The sequence below is a fragment of the Microtus ochrogaster genome, chromosome 22 (genome assembly GCF_000317375.1).
Source record: "Microtus ochrogaster isolate Prairie Vole_2 chromosome 22, MicOch1.0, whole genome shotgun sequence".
Lineage (NCBI taxonomy): Eukaryota > Metazoa > Chordata > Mammalia > Rodentia > Cricetidae > Microtus > Microtus ochrogaster.
The window spans coordinates 6,732,207-6,747,775 of NC_022023.1; the positions used below are offsets into that span (position 1 = coordinate 6,732,207).

At 38.2% G+C, this 15,569-nt stretch overlaps 1 protein-coding gene across 2 annotated transcripts in view; it reads left to right on the forward strand.

Moving 5' to 3' along the window:
- Dlg2 (discs large MAGUK scaffold protein 2) overlaps positions 1–15,569 on the forward strand; it is a 1,686,730-nt gene that overhangs the window by 16,168 nt on the left and 1,654,993 nt on the right. For both annotated transcript variants that reach the window (XM_026784310.1, XM_026784311.1), the window contains exon 2: positions 6,393–6,524. In XM_026784310.1, the coding sequence (XP_026640111.1) occupies positions 6,393–6,524 (132 nt within the window). The remainder of the gene's footprint in view (positions 1–6,392; positions 6,525–15,569) is intronic.

Sequence of the window (15,569 nt, forward strand, 5' to 3'; positions counted from 1 at the left end):
ACAGTGTGCACTGGATAGATATGGAGGACAGTGTGCACTGGATAGATATGAAGGACAGTGTGCACTGGATAGATATGGAGGACAGTATCCATTGGATAGATATGGAGGAACAGTGTGCAATGGATAGATATGGAGAGACAGTATCCATTGGATAGATATGGAGAGATAGTATCCATTGGATAGATAGGTTACATTTCCTTCTTTCGTCCATCAGCCAGCAGACACTTGTGTGGTGCATCACACCTGTCTGCGCTCTATGTGCCACCATACAATTCGTGAACTGGGCAAGGGGCTGGAGATTGAAACACATAAAGACACACAGAGACACAGGTCATCCTTGATGCCAAAATGCCCCAAGAATGCTCCCTTTATTGTGTCCAGGGGCAGTTTATGTAGGGATAGCCACGCCCCAGCCAAACACACCAGAAACCATTCCCTGCCATCAGGACCTTCTGAGGGTCTCGTGCTCAGAGCAGCTGTAGGCACTCAGATCAGGGGAAAACAAGTTGTTTACAAGAAATTCAGGATCTGGGGATTCACAGCTCCCAACACACTTGTTACCTTCTACTGGCTATTGTGAGTAGTGCTGTATTGAACACAGGGGTTTCAATGTCTCTATGACTTCATTTCTCATGGAAGCATGCCAAGTAGTGAGGTGGTTGGATCATAGGGTAGTTACAGCTTCAAGTTTTTGAGGAAAGTCCATATTGTCTTCTATCCCTCCACTGGTTTGCACCTCCACTAGCAGTCTACGTGAATTGCCTTTTCTCTACTTCTTTACCAGCACTTGCAGTTTTTAGTCTTCTTGATAAGAGCTCCTCTTACTGGTGCAGTGGTGAATAGATCATTGTGATGCTGATTTGTGTTTTCCCGAGGATTCGTGTGGTACTGAGCATTTTCTTAGGTATGTGTTGGTCTTTTGCATAACTTCTTTTGAGAAACATACACTTAGGTATATTGCCCATTTTAAAGTTTAGTGTTTGCTATTTTTGTATTGGGTTTTTGAGTTACACATTCTGGATATCAACCTCCTTTCAGGTATATATACTTTGCAAATATTTTCAGTCTGTTGACTCTTTCCTGAATGAAGTGTTTTTATTCTTGTAATTTTATGGTTTTGGTCCTATATTTAGTCCATTTTGAGGTTATTTTTTCTATGTTTTAAGAGATAGGGGTCTACAAAGGAATCTCATGGACCCCATAAAGATCACAGACTATTCGTTGTTCTACAGAATGTGATGGTAAGGTCCTATTGATGGGGACAACATGTGCTCATGTCATTGAAACTTCCCACCTAGAAGTTTCACCCTTGCTGATTAGCAGACTAGTATTTATGGTGCTAGAAGGTACTCTGAACATTGCCAGAAGAAAAAGGTATTCATCAGTATTACCCAGCTATAAACACCGTCACCTACAACAGAGACCTGCCTCAAGACACACTGGTGCAATAGTGGCACAAATGTTATGGGAGTAACCAACCACTTCTTGCTTGGATTAAGCGTCCACTCAGTTAGATAAGACTCATATCTGAAACTGCTGAATGGCCAAGAACCTAAGATTAGATAAAGCATGTGCCTAGGAAAAAAATTTTGGCTATTATTCTGCGAAAGCAACACAGCAGTAAAATGACTCCTAATGCCATATTTTCATACCTGTAGATCATTGCCTTGCTCACCTCTCATCAGAGCTCTTTGCAGTAAATGGGAATTAACACAGAAATCCTCAAATGAGAGATTGAGAGACTTTGGAACTTCCGGTCCTGAATGGATGTCTTCATCAAACTCCCCCTCTTACTTCTCAATGATCTATGCAGAAGAGGGGGTGGAAAGACTGTAAAAGCCAGAGGGAACGGATGACTCCAGGGAATCAGTGTCTTCTGACACAAAGCCTGACGTACATATGAACTCTCAAGGGATGGTGGCAGCACACATAAAACTGGCACAGGTTCAATTCCGACAGGGTCCCAGGACTAAGAGGGGCAAACAGTCACAGGGTCCTATACCTAATCATGAAGTTTTTTTTTTCCTTCGGTTGATACTTGCTGGCAAAGGCAAAGCCAGTTTTCTTCAGTGGAGAGTCACTGGGTATATTAGCCATACTCCAGGGTAGACTCCATGCCTAAGATTAGTTGACCAATGCAAAACAAGTTCTGTGTCCTTTGTTTGTTTGTTTTTGAGGGGATGGAGCTTTTGTTTTAGCACTTTTTATTATTTTTGTAGGTTTTTTTCTTTTTTTTTTAGGGGATCCAATAAAGTTGGGTGGATAGAATGGTGGGAAGGATCTGGGAGAAGTTCATTATCAAAATGATCATGAATATGGTCTAAATATATTGCATGAAGACTAATCAGCACACATACGCACACTCCTCCCAAAGAAATAGGGGTCTAGTTTCCTTCTGCATGTGGGCACTCAATTTATCACCATTTATTGAAAAGATTGCCCTTCCTTTGGTGTGTATTATTAGCAAATTTCTTTCAAATTAGCTCGCTATAGATTCACATGTTTTCTGAATTTCAAAATTGCCTTTTTAATTTATAATATTGGTCTATGCAGCTGTGTTTATGATACCACACTGCTTTGATCATTATAGCTTTGCAGTATGTTTTGAAGTTAGATAGTATAATACCTCTACTTCCTCACTCCCACCCCTAGTTTATTTTTTCTAGAAGTACCTTTGGCTGCCTTTTAAATTTTGCAATTTTGTATAATTTGAGAATTGCATCTGAAAGTATGCTCTGTCCTATCTGGTCCTCTGGACCAGTTTCTGTCCCACCCATTGGTCCCCACAGCCACTTATGAAAGGCTAATATTAAATGTAATTGTTTGGCTGATGGCTTAGGCTATTAATACCTAGATCTCTAGCTTATAAATTAACCCATTTCCAATAGTATGTATATTGCCACATGGTTGTGGCATTATCTTAGGTATTCTGGCATCCTGTCTATGGTCAGCTTGCTAGCATTTCTATTGAGCCTGCTTTCTTTCTCTCTCTCTACTGGATTTCCCCTTGCTATATTCTATCCTACCATAGGCCAAAGCAGGTTCTTTATTAACCAATGGGAGAAATACATATTCACAGTGTATAGAAGGACATCCCACATCAGAGAATTGCTACCTGAATTTTGATATGTGAGAAATGTCACTAGTTTTTTTTTTTGATAGAGATCATATTGAATCTGTACATCTAAATGTGTTATAGGAACAATTGTACAATGCTAATTCTTTCAATCCATGAGCACTGGCTATCTTTTAAGTTTTTTCTGTTCTCTTCCATATTCTGATTAGTGTTTTCTAATTTCCATTATGGAAACCTTTCTTATCTTTGTGTGATAGCAACTTACTCAGGGAAAGTAACCTCAGTGGAAGACTTACCTCCATCAGGGGCCATGTCTGTGGGACATTTTCTTTAATGCTAATTGATGTGGGCCCAGACCACTGTGGGTAGTATTATCCGTAGGCAGGCGGGCCTGGGCTGTGTCAGAAAGGTAGTGAAACCGAGAACATGGTGGTAGGGATTCAGCAGTGTTCTGTTCCTCCATTTTGTTTTAAGCTCCTCTTTTGAGTTTCTGCCTTGGCTTTTCCTCATGATGATCTGTAACTGGTAAGCTAAACCAATCCTCTCCTACAAAAGTTTTTTATTTTGTAATTGTGTTTATCACAGTAACAGAAACCAAGGTAGAGAACTTTGATTGGGTTTGTTCCTAGATTCCTTGTTTTTCATTTCTATGTTTTGGTATCTTGTATCTCCATTTTCATTTGGTTCAAGAAAATTTACATTTCTTTATTGATTTATTTCTTGCTTCATTGGTTGTTCAAAATTAAGTTGTTAAATTTCCATGCATTGGTATAGTTTCCAAAGGTTTTTCTCCTTATTGGACTCTTAATTGCATGTGTTCAAAGGAGAAAGCGTAATTTCACTTTTTAAAAAATTTGTGAGACTTACCTTGTGGCTTGTCATATGATCTGTCCTGAGAATTGTTCCATACGCTGATGAGAAAAATGTCAACAGAAGATATTGGAAGTCATTTTGTATAGATACCTGTTAGGTTGATTTGTTCTTAGGTCTAATTCAACTCTGGCATTTCTTTGTTGACTTTTCTTTCTGGATAATCTCTTCACTGCTGAGGACGGGTGTTAAGTCCCCAGCTATTATGATATTGGAGTTGAGTGCTTCTCTTGGCTCTGTTAATATTTGCTGTCTATATTTGTGTGCTCTAATGCTGACTAAACATACTGTGTTCTGAACTATTTCCTCCTTTTGAATCATGATGGCCTAGCTGGCTTGGAAATAACTCACAGGGCTCCACCTGCATCTGCCTCTAGGTGGTGGGATTAAAGGTGTGCACCACCCTTCCTGGCCTGACTTTTGACTTTCTTATGTTGAGTATTTGTGTCTTCTAGGATCGAGAAGTTTTGTGTTGTTGTTTCTTCTAATGTACTTTCTAACCCCTGAGGCATTCACACGTCCTTCTTGAGCTCCCAGTAACCAGAGGATCTGCACCTTTCATGCTTGTCTCACGCTTCTTTGGGCTTTCTTCACTCTCCAGTCCATTTTCATCCTCCATTTGTGAGTCTTCAGACTCACTGTTTTTATGAAATTTAAAATATCTCCCCTCCTTTCTCCTACCTTCCCTTCTTTACCCTTCCTCCCCTCCTCTTTCTCCCTTCTTTCTTCCTTTCTATGTGTATGTGCCCATGCACATTCCTGGTGCCCAGAGGACAACTTGTAGGAGTTGCTTCTCTCCTTCCGCCATGTAGGTCTGAGGATTGAACTCAGGTTGTTAGGCTTGGCGCCAGACACTTTGTCACGATCTTCTCACTGGCCCTGGTTGTTTTTTCTGTCCCATTTAGGCTTCTGTTGATGTCTTCTTTCACATTTCAAAAAAAAAATTCTCTAGTTTATTTTTGTCTCAATATTTATGTTTATATTGCTTTTATCTCTAAATTTCTCTTAGACTATTTCAACATTTCTCTTTTTTTGTCTTCAATTTCATTGACTTTTCTTAAAGGTACTGTCATGAATATGCTATCTCAGAATTCTCCCATAGTGAGTACTGCCTGGTCGGTTTCTGGCACCTTATTTTGAATGTTTTGTTGGGTGATGGTTTCCTGAAGGTTCCTGAAGCTCATTGGCATAGATATCATATTGGCATAAGAGGATGAGCTGTTTAATCTAGTCCTCCTCCTGTGAATCTCCAGACATTCTAAGTAGGGGTTGCTTCTTTTCTCGGAGTCTGTAGTCACCTCCACTATTGCAGCACTGGATGGTGTCCAGTTTGAAATTTGCTGGGAAGTTACCATTGGCAATGTTGCCATTTCAGTCTAGAGGGCAATCAGCCCCAAGTTTGTGTCTAAGACACCATTGTCATATTCTTACTGTTTACAGTGCTAGGGAGAATTAAGAGCTAGGCACACATTCTGCTACTGAGCCATATCTTCAACCCGTGGTGTATTGAGGCAGGATTTTGCGGTGAAGCTCAGGTTTGCTTATATTTTCCATCCTCTGTCCTCCTCTCTTTGCTTCTTGAGGGCCGAGATTACAGGGTTGTGTCACTGTACCGGTCTTTAAGTGTACTCTGTCCTCACAAGAGTCTCTCTTGGGGCCAGGGTAGGACTGGATTCCTCATTTGCACTTACTGCAGCCTTGCACTGCTGATTCTATCTGGTTTTGGGCAGAGTCGAGTCACTGTAGACAGGTCAGTCTCTGGGTCCTAGGTTACACCTGTAGCCACCACTGTCATTGAGCCGTATTATATCCCGAACCCATAGTCTACCAAGAACAATCTAAAAGTGGGCAGAACTAAGGCACACACTGTTATCAGCTTCCACCTGGTGTCTTGGTGGCCGAACACCACTACAACAATCACAGGTGATAGCCCTTTCAATGGAGCACTGTTTCTGGGGCCAGGCAATGGTAGTACAGGGAGTAGTGAAGTTGTGTGTGTGTGTGTGTGTGTGTGTGTGTGTGTGTGTGTGTAGAGGGAAGCGGGCAGGGAAAGTAAGTATGATTTGGGCACTATGTGCATTCGAAAGGCATGGAAATGGAAAATAAGGCAGAAATTGTGGGCTGTAAATTCACAGATCAGAAAGGATGCTTGATGTTATTTTAGGCAGTCATCAATTTAAATGGAGTCGCATTTATTATGTGAACATCTAGCCAGCAGCAGATTTTTGGTTCGTGTTGTTGCACGTTGCAGATTCTTTGGGAAGACAAGACTGTAAGGAAACCATACTGCATGCAGATTGCCCATTTCACTGGGCAGTTCCTGGAGTAGTGATCACTCGCTGAGTTATTTCTGTCACAAAATCAGGAGCACAGCTATAGCATAGACGGGTTTGATCAATGGCTTCTCTGGGACCGCATGGTAGACTTTAAAAATTGTGTCTTTCAGATACTGACCGAGCTTTGTCGTTACTGGAAGACTACTGCAAAAAATTGAGAAAACCCGAGGAGCAGCTGTTGAAAAATGCTGTCCAAAGGGTGATGAGTGTTTTTAAGAGCAGCTTATTTCAAGCCTTGCTGGGTATGTATTACAAAAATTACTTACAGTCTCAATCGCCAGAATCAGGCTAAATAGCTTGAATAATGTCCTAGATAGCTAAGTTTCACACACACACACACACACACACACACACACACACACACACACACACACACACAATCTGTGATAATTTTCCTTGTTACTCAAAGGGCAGATCCTCCTCCCCTTATTCTTACTTAAAAAAACAATTGTAAAATATAAATGAGGGATAGATTATTGAAAAATATCAATATTGAAGGACTATTTTGTGTGGGAAGGAAAATGGAGCCAGGTAAGAACCTGAGTTTGCCTCAGAGTTGGGTACAGCAGCATGGTTGAGAACAAATGTGCAGCTCTGTGCTCACTGTGAGTCTGCTGGCCTTCTCAGAGCAAAGTCAAAGGGAAACCCTTAGTCTCTTTTGCTTCTCCTAGGAAAATTTAGATCCAAAATTGAAAGGTTTACTGATGAAAACTCAGTGGTTTTCAATCTGTTATGAACATAACTAGATAATCTTATCGTTCGTTCTCTTTAACGATTATGAAGAAAGTCAAGGCTGTGGTTTATTAATAGATGGCTTTACATATCATTTTTATATTTGGCTTTATATATCTTTTACGTTTATTCACATATCTTTAAATTGACCATTTTTAAGAAAAAAGTAACAAGGAAAACCAATCAATCAATCAATCAATCAATCAATATTTCTCTCAAGAAAAACAAACTGAACATTAAAACAGTTCCATTTGACAGAAGACTTTATTTTCTTCTTATTTGTTTTCTTGCTTCAGGAACTGAGCTCAACACTTGCATGTGCTAAGCAACAGCATAATACATAATACGTGTGTCAACTAGACCTTTCGTCACATTTAAATGCTAGCATGTATTGAAAGAAAATCTAACTACAAGAGTCTATGAAGTTTGGTGTTAAAATAGTTTCTGTTTTATTAATATGTTATTTATGTTTAACTATGAATATACTGAATGACAAAACCCCTATGTTTATAGTTTCATTATAATTTAAAATATTAAGTTTTAAAGAGTTGAAAATCAATTTATTGACTATAAATAGAAGTTAAAAAGCTTCATAAAATTATCTTACCTGTGGGAAAAATAATTCCTTTCATCTATTGTGGCTGGCAAGGATTAATGCAGAAGTGAATGTAATCATCTCAGCTAGTATTGAATAAAAGCAGCTCTAAACGGAGCCTCATGGAATTTAAATAAACGTAACCATTAGAGAATAGTATTTACAGAGCATTTTAAACCTCTGGTTTCTGAATTAAGTATTAATAGTATCATTTAGTTGATGATTCATAAAGGCCATTAACCAAATGGCAATGCATCTAAATTCATTCAGATGAATGTTTAGTTGAGACTGGCTGTCTCTGGGGAGCTTGAGCTTTTGGGGACTGGCTTAGGAATAATACCGTCAGGTGGCTTAGATAAGCCTGCATGTTTGGAACATGTCATCATTTGGTAGCACCATTACTTGGATGAGTGACTAACAACTGCATTCCCCATTATTTTAAGTGAGCGGTAAATATCTTGGCTGAGAACCTATACTGTGGTTTGACTTTCTCTAATAAATGCTGTTATGTAATAATCGGCACACCGTGCTACTCTGGCTGGCCCTTTCATGTCAGTGTTAGAGTTGGGGTGAACTCTAAATACGTAGAAGCATTATACAGCAGACACAATTTTCTGTTGAATTTTATGTGGAAGTTTTGATCGTTAACTTATTATTGCAAACTGTTTCACTGTGTATTTTCTGTAATGTGTCCCGAAGAGGATTCGGATCTTTATAAAAGCATAGATAGGCAGCCATTGGTAAGTAAGATATTGGCTTACTGTCTATTGCTTGATTTTCCCTCCTACCCTGCACCCCTTTTTGTTAGAAATAATGTAAGATTGTGCCTTTACCAATTGGTCTGATATTTGTAGAGCCAGTTCATTGAAATAATTCCTTGAGTGAATCCTAGCTACCTTCACAAACAGACTCATAATGCCAAAAGACACACCAACAGTTAATGGAATGAAACATTTTCCTGAGGATGCTGCTGCTATTAGTTACATGTGACCAGGGAACCAAACCCTTTCTGAGCACATGAAAAAGTCATTCTAGAAATAATTACTTTTTTAGTCCTTCATCACTTGCTCTACAGTATCCTCCGCAAAGTATTAATAATGCTTTTCTAATTCTTAAACCATCACTTTATCTGAATGTGAAGGTAATACACATTTTAGAATGTTTTCTTTTGAGTAAAGTTAAAGAATATAAAATCCGATGGTAAGACGGGCTTTTCATGGTGGTAAATAGCAGAACAAGCCTGGAGCATGGTGAACGGTTGATGGCCTTTCTGACTTCTCCAGTTCCTTTGTTATTTACTTTGATTCCTCATTATCAGTAGCTCATGGTGGAATAAAGAACTTCAGATGTTAGCAATGATCATTCACTAACAAGCAAGAACATGGCATATTTATATATGATACACACATGTTTTGCATTTACATACATAACTCAGATGTTCTTATATTTTTCTTAATATTTTGGGAGAAAGTATTCTTCTTAATATTTTGATAGAAAAATAAGTAGCCAACGATAAGCAATTATTTTCCACTAAACACCTCCACTCCATCCTTTGTTTATCTACTTAGTTACATGCAGTGCTTGGGAGAAGCACAGTAGCCTATACCTGTGACTCCCAAGCACAATGCGTTTGGAGGACACTTTCATTGCTTGTGTATGCGGGTTCCTATGGTTAAACATCTACAAAGAGGAATTTATGAAACTTAATCTTGAAAAGACTTCACGTGTGTTTAAATTGTAAATATACTTGCTGACGATCTCTCCAATGATATGGTTTTAATATAATAAAGAGATTGAATTTTAGAAGCTTGGAAGTCAGTTTATAGCGACTATGCTAGAAAGTACATTTTAGATGTTAGGCTTAGGGTGACATCTTGTGGTCTGATCAGAAAAACATTGTACAACGGATGATCACAGTTTTACAGTTTCCAGAGTTTAAATGTAAGTTTGTAAACATTAATATTAGTAAATGTTTAATAATTTTATTTATAACCATAAACAATTATTTAAAAATACTTATGTGCTAGACATTGTTCTCAGCAAAATGATGTAGTAGTGAACTGTATGGGACAATGTTTACTTTTATGGGCAAATGAAGAAAATGCAGTAGGGAACAGAGACATTCTATAAACAGTTATTTAATTATTCAATTATAATGGTGTTATGAGCAGAAATCAAAATATATGAGTTTTTGACACATTTTTAAGTTTAAAAAAATCTCTGTAATTTCCTATTATACCAATTCCTTTAATTAATTTGTGTGTGTGTGTGTGTGTGGTGTGTTCATGTGTGTGCACATGGGGATGCCGGAGGAAGATTTTGAATGTTCTGCTGTGTAACTCTGTTTATTCCCTTGAAGTAAGGTCTCTCACAGAATTGGGAACTATGTTAGCAGTGGCAAATCCAGAAATCCTCCTGTCACTGCCCTTAAAATATTGGGGTTATATGTTCACACAGCCATCCTGGAATTTTATGTGGGTACTTGGGATTTGAACTCAGGTCCTTAAGCTTGTGCAGCTCGTGCTATTACCCGGGAACCATATTTTTAACACCCCATTATACCAATTCTAATGTAAGATTATTTTTAAAAGGCCCATTTAAAGCATGTCATGGCTATAACTATGAATAACTGTATATATTTTTGTCACCTGATTATAAGGAAATCAAGAATTTTTTCTAGATTATAACGGATGCAAAGGATTGTACAATAATGCGAATTTGGAATAGCCTGGCTCTTGTCTTTCAAAACAGGTTCTCACACTATGACTCTTGTATCAGCAGCACCAATGACCCATCAGCTTGTGTAGCTTTGTGTCCCACCTCAGAAAGCTGCTGCCGAATCAGACTCTGGAGCTGGGGCTCGGCAAATAGTGTCTAAATAACTCTTTGCGGTGATTCTGAGTCATGTGTTCTAGTCATTCAGGGAAACTCACATAGTGTTTGAATATTACTCATGAACTTGGGAGGGAATGGTACTTCTTCATTCTTACATTTTGTAAAGATCCGATTTAGTCTTTAAGGAGACGAAAGATCTTTAAAACGTTTGAAGTTCTTTGAGGATCCATACACTTACAAATACTGTGGACTCAAATTTCCCTTTAATATAAGCCGTGTATCTGAAATATTTAAGTGCCCCCCTTTGAATATTTAATTCTAGTTCCTACCTGTGTTGCTGTGGATAGAGAAAAGCAAAGTTCCATGGAGATGCTATCGTTAGGTCGTGTGCAATTGTCACACTCACTAGGTAATCCTTGCATATGCTCCAGGGAAGCAAAGCATTACGTATTACACTTTTCATTACACTTAGTAGTGTGTGTGTGTGTTCGCACGCGTGCGTGTGGGTGAGTGCAGACATGTGAGTGTGCAGGTACACTGGCATGTGTTCTCTGGCAAACATGTGGAAAAGAGTGGATAACTGTGGGTTGGACCTACATGGTTCAATTCAGGTTGCGAGGCTCCATGGCAAGGGCTAAGTCATCTCACCTGCCTCTCCAATATGTATTTATTGGCCGACATAGTGAACACCAAATTCTTGGTTACTAAAGTCTATCGTGACTCTTTACAACTCATCCAAATAAATTGATCAGGGATATCCCAGTCATTATGATTTGAGTAGTAATATTTCACAACGTATCTATGAAGTTTCACTTGGTTACATAGACATGTGTAGATGGATTCTAGGAAGTCCAAATCTAGGGCCACAAAGAGAAATTGTCCTTTAAAGTCAAAGTAACATTAATGCATATGCACAAATGTCCAGTCAGTATGTGTTTGATAATTAGACTCCAGGGGCTGGACCAAAGTGCTGTAGGAGTTCAGAGAAGCCTGGGATAACTGTGGACTGATGCTGCAAAGGGATGCTTTTATATAATTCGGAGTATTGTCTCTGGAAGGCCTTGAGCTGGAAGAGAGGCTAGAGAAAGGTATTTTTCTCATCTCTTCCCTCATTCATTTACAAGACATTATTGGCCAACTGTGCCAGGTGCAATTTGCTTTGGAGATGCAAATTAGAAAAAAATGTATATACAGTTTATATTTACAATTCCAGTAAGTAATACAGAGGAGGAGTGGAGGCTTCTGTGAGTTTCCTGGGGAAGTGATCTTTGAAATGCTGAAAATCATACAAAAGAATTGGAGGTTCTTGGGAAAGTGGGTCTGACTGGAAAATATATATTTTTTTACACCTTTAAGATGTCCTTTCTTTTTTTTCAAAGAGATATCTGCATTTGCATGTTTATTGCAGCTCTATTTACAAGATATGAAAGTCAAAATGTCCTTTCTAAGTTGGGTAGGGAGTCTCACTGGACCCAAGTCTTTAAATTAGTAAATCAAGAATGTGAAGCATAAAACATGACTCAGGCAATTGTTTTAATTCCCTTTGTTAAACAGTCATAGTCTGGGCGAGATTCATTGAGAGTCTCATGCTTGGAAAGATGAAACATTTCCTATTTGACACTTTGGGTCAAATACCATTAAGAGGTTTCAACTCCATTCTTGGCTTTTTGTGTATTACTGCAAAATTTATGTCACCAGATGGCACCATTTAACTAAAGTTATGTGCTTGGGCTGCGTATAACGTGGTTGCTGCTAAATGAAGAATGTTTGGGTTTGTGCTATAGCTGAAACTGGAATAAGTAATTTACTTTGATGGTACCTGAGACTTCTCTACAAAGATAGACAATCTGATCTGTTGTCTTTTTGGAAGCATGACCGAATCTGGTGATTTCTTCTTGGTCTGTAGTGGAAGAAAATTTGGAGCTGATCCCCGCCACCAGTATTTGGCAGCTGGCAGAAAGAACACTACAGGTTTTACCAATTTAGGTTTTCCTATAGTCAGTATGCTCATTTTACTAATATTATACCAACAAATCATTTGGTTGCTGAGTATTTTTAGGGACTTTATGAATATAATAGACAGACAATTTTTAGATTATTTTTAGAAATAAGTCCTTTAAGATGACCTAAATTGGCATGGCTACAGTTGCTAAAGGCTGTCAACAGAGATATATTCTTTTGAGTTACATAACAAAGCAGTGTAATGTAGACAGTATGTTAGTATATACAGTCGTTCTAAGAAAAGAGAGTTTGCCACGTGGTTAAACACTTCTCTAGTCTTTTCCTTACTTTGAAGCAGGTGCCACCCATCTTCCCTCCTCACATTGCTATAGAATGTGCTCAGAGTTTCGGTATAGCATTTCCTGTGTGGTACAATTGCTCACTGAAATGTGAGCTTCTTTAAGGCAGGGGCTGGGCTGCTTCTAATTCAGTTGGCGTGTGGCGTGGAAGAACACATTAAACTCCTTTTGTTTGAACAAATGTGTCTCAACTCCTGCTCCCTAAGGCACTATGTTAGTCCCTAGGGATTTGTTGACAAGGATATGGGCCTTGTTTCCGTGGAGCTCATGGTCCTATTAAAGGTGACACATGCCTTGAAGCAATGACTACTCTAAAAGAATTGTTCGAAGGAAACATAAAACTATGAGGAGTTTCTTTTCCAACTCATTAAGTTCATATTATACCGTATTAAAAATGTTCAGAAGTGGGGCTGGTGAGATGTTTCAGAAGAGTACTTCTTGCTCTTCCAGAGGACCTGAGTTTTGTTCTCAATACCCATGTCATGTAGTTCATAACTGTCTGCAATTTTTAACTCTTGGGGAATCTGACACCGCTTGTCTCCCTGTGTTCATATGCACATATTCTCTCCAGACACATGATTAAAATGATAGAAATAAATATAAAAAATGTTTGGAGTCAGAAGCTTAAGTAAATAGAGCTTTATTTTTATTACATAAGAAATCAAAGCTACAAGAACTTTTTGTCAACGTTTCTGCAATTATTCTCATGTTTTTGCCATTGTTTTGTGTGGTCAAACATGGATCTTCTGCCATTCCAGATCCCACATTTGAGACAAGAAAGGGAGGAGAAGGGGAAAAGAACACTCCCAATTATTGTTCTCTTATTACTAGAAAAGCAGAGTATCCACTACCTACATCATGTTACTTTGTCAACACATTTTGTTTAAGATATTAGATCCACCAGAACCGGGTCACCTGGTCACCTTTCTCAGGGGACTCTGAAAGAGGTAGGAGAATGTTGTCATCTTTTGTTTAAAACATACAACTTATATAAATTGTATATTTTAGCTGGGAAGAACTATCTAAATGATTTAATAAACCTGTACTTTAAATTGGATCAGCAACTACTCTTTCAATTGATAAGATGTTGAGAACTTGTGCAGTGTATGACGAAGACACAAACACAATAAAATCCTGAAATTTTCTTTCTCCATATATGATATGTTACATTTGTGATACCACTCAGCACAGCATGGAGACCACAGCTCTGGCTCCCATTTCTTCCCACTCTTCTCACCTTTCGCACTGAGTGTTGAAAAGAATTAGCTATAAGAAGGAGCAATAGAAAAAGAAGCATCCCACAAGTATCTCCTAGAAAAGGCTTCCACTTATCGTGTTAGCTCTGGCTTCCAGGAAAAGCCACAAGTGATGGAGAGTTAACATTGCTCTGTGTTCATTTGTTAGCGTGTAGCCCAAAGAAACAGTCCTCCTTCATAGTTCTCTAGTCAGGAGCCAGGAAATGTGTTAGACATCCCAGGAATTCTACACATCGCAGTAACCTAGAGATTGTGGTAGCAATTTATAAAAGGTATTTCCTGGATTCCTCAAGGTTCTAACTTATGTCACTTCCCTGTATACTGTTAAAATAGCAAGCCCTGTGAAATCGTAAGGTTAGATTCTCTTTGCAGATCTCTAGTTCCAAATCAAGCCAACGCATGTGACTAGAACCGCCAATCACCAAAGGTGACTGAGGCTTCACTAATGGAGACAGTATTCTAGTTCCTAAAACTAGCTGCTGAATCATGAATCCCTACAAAGTTAAAGAACTTCCAATCTCATGGAGACGTATTCTAACTAAACTCCTAGAGATACATACTCCACCTGATGTCAATATTGCTTTCAGAAAAGCCTTGAGGTTTTTTTTCTTAAGAATATTTAAATAAACTTTGTTTTTTTCAGAAATAAGCCTTCTGCTTTGGAAATAATTTTTGCACAAATTCTTAAAGTATTTATAGAGTTCTCTAATTGGTCAAAACCAGATGATAGTTATAAATATAAAGGCGAGTCTCAGAGTTCATTAAGTGATATAATATCATCAATAAAATCTGTTTTCTTTGGGTGCATATCTCTATTTATAGTAAATTATCTATATGTGTTTACTTTCTTCATATGTATTTCCTTGTACAAATCTAATTTTTAAAATAATATATTCTTTCCAAAATGTAAAGCTGTTTGGAGAAAATGTATTTTCTCCTGTAATAACCTGTTGCAGACAGAACACATTCATTACCCCAGTTTGTGTATTTCTTTTGTAACATGAAAGAGATGAACAGATTATATTTAGGAATATATACATTATATATATATGTATATATATATCCACACAATAACAATTAGCGGGAAATGTTAGGTTTAGGATTTGAAGGAGAGTGGGAAGGGGTAGATGGGAGGTTTTGAAGGGCAGAAAAGGGTGGAAGAGATATCTCAAAAAATAAAATGACTTATCATGACATTCTGCGTAAACATGAGTGTTTATGGAGAGGATCAGTGACTGCATAGCTAGTGAAGGTCATGGGAAAGTGGATGTTAATATTCCACATTATAATTCTGTGCATTCATGTTTGAATGACTGTCATTATTTTGACTTCATTTCTTGAATCAGTTCCTTGATTTTCTTTCCAACAATAATTTCTCCATTGTATCCCAGTCATCAGATTTTATGTTTTAGTTTGCATTTTATTATACAATTCTTTCATACAACATCAATTTGAAACATCGCCCTCCCGTGTTCCCAGTTTGTTTCTTAACACTGGGCTAATCATTCTTGGATCTCATGGATTCGGTTGGCTCTGCACACTGTCCCAGTCTCTTGGATCTCATGGATT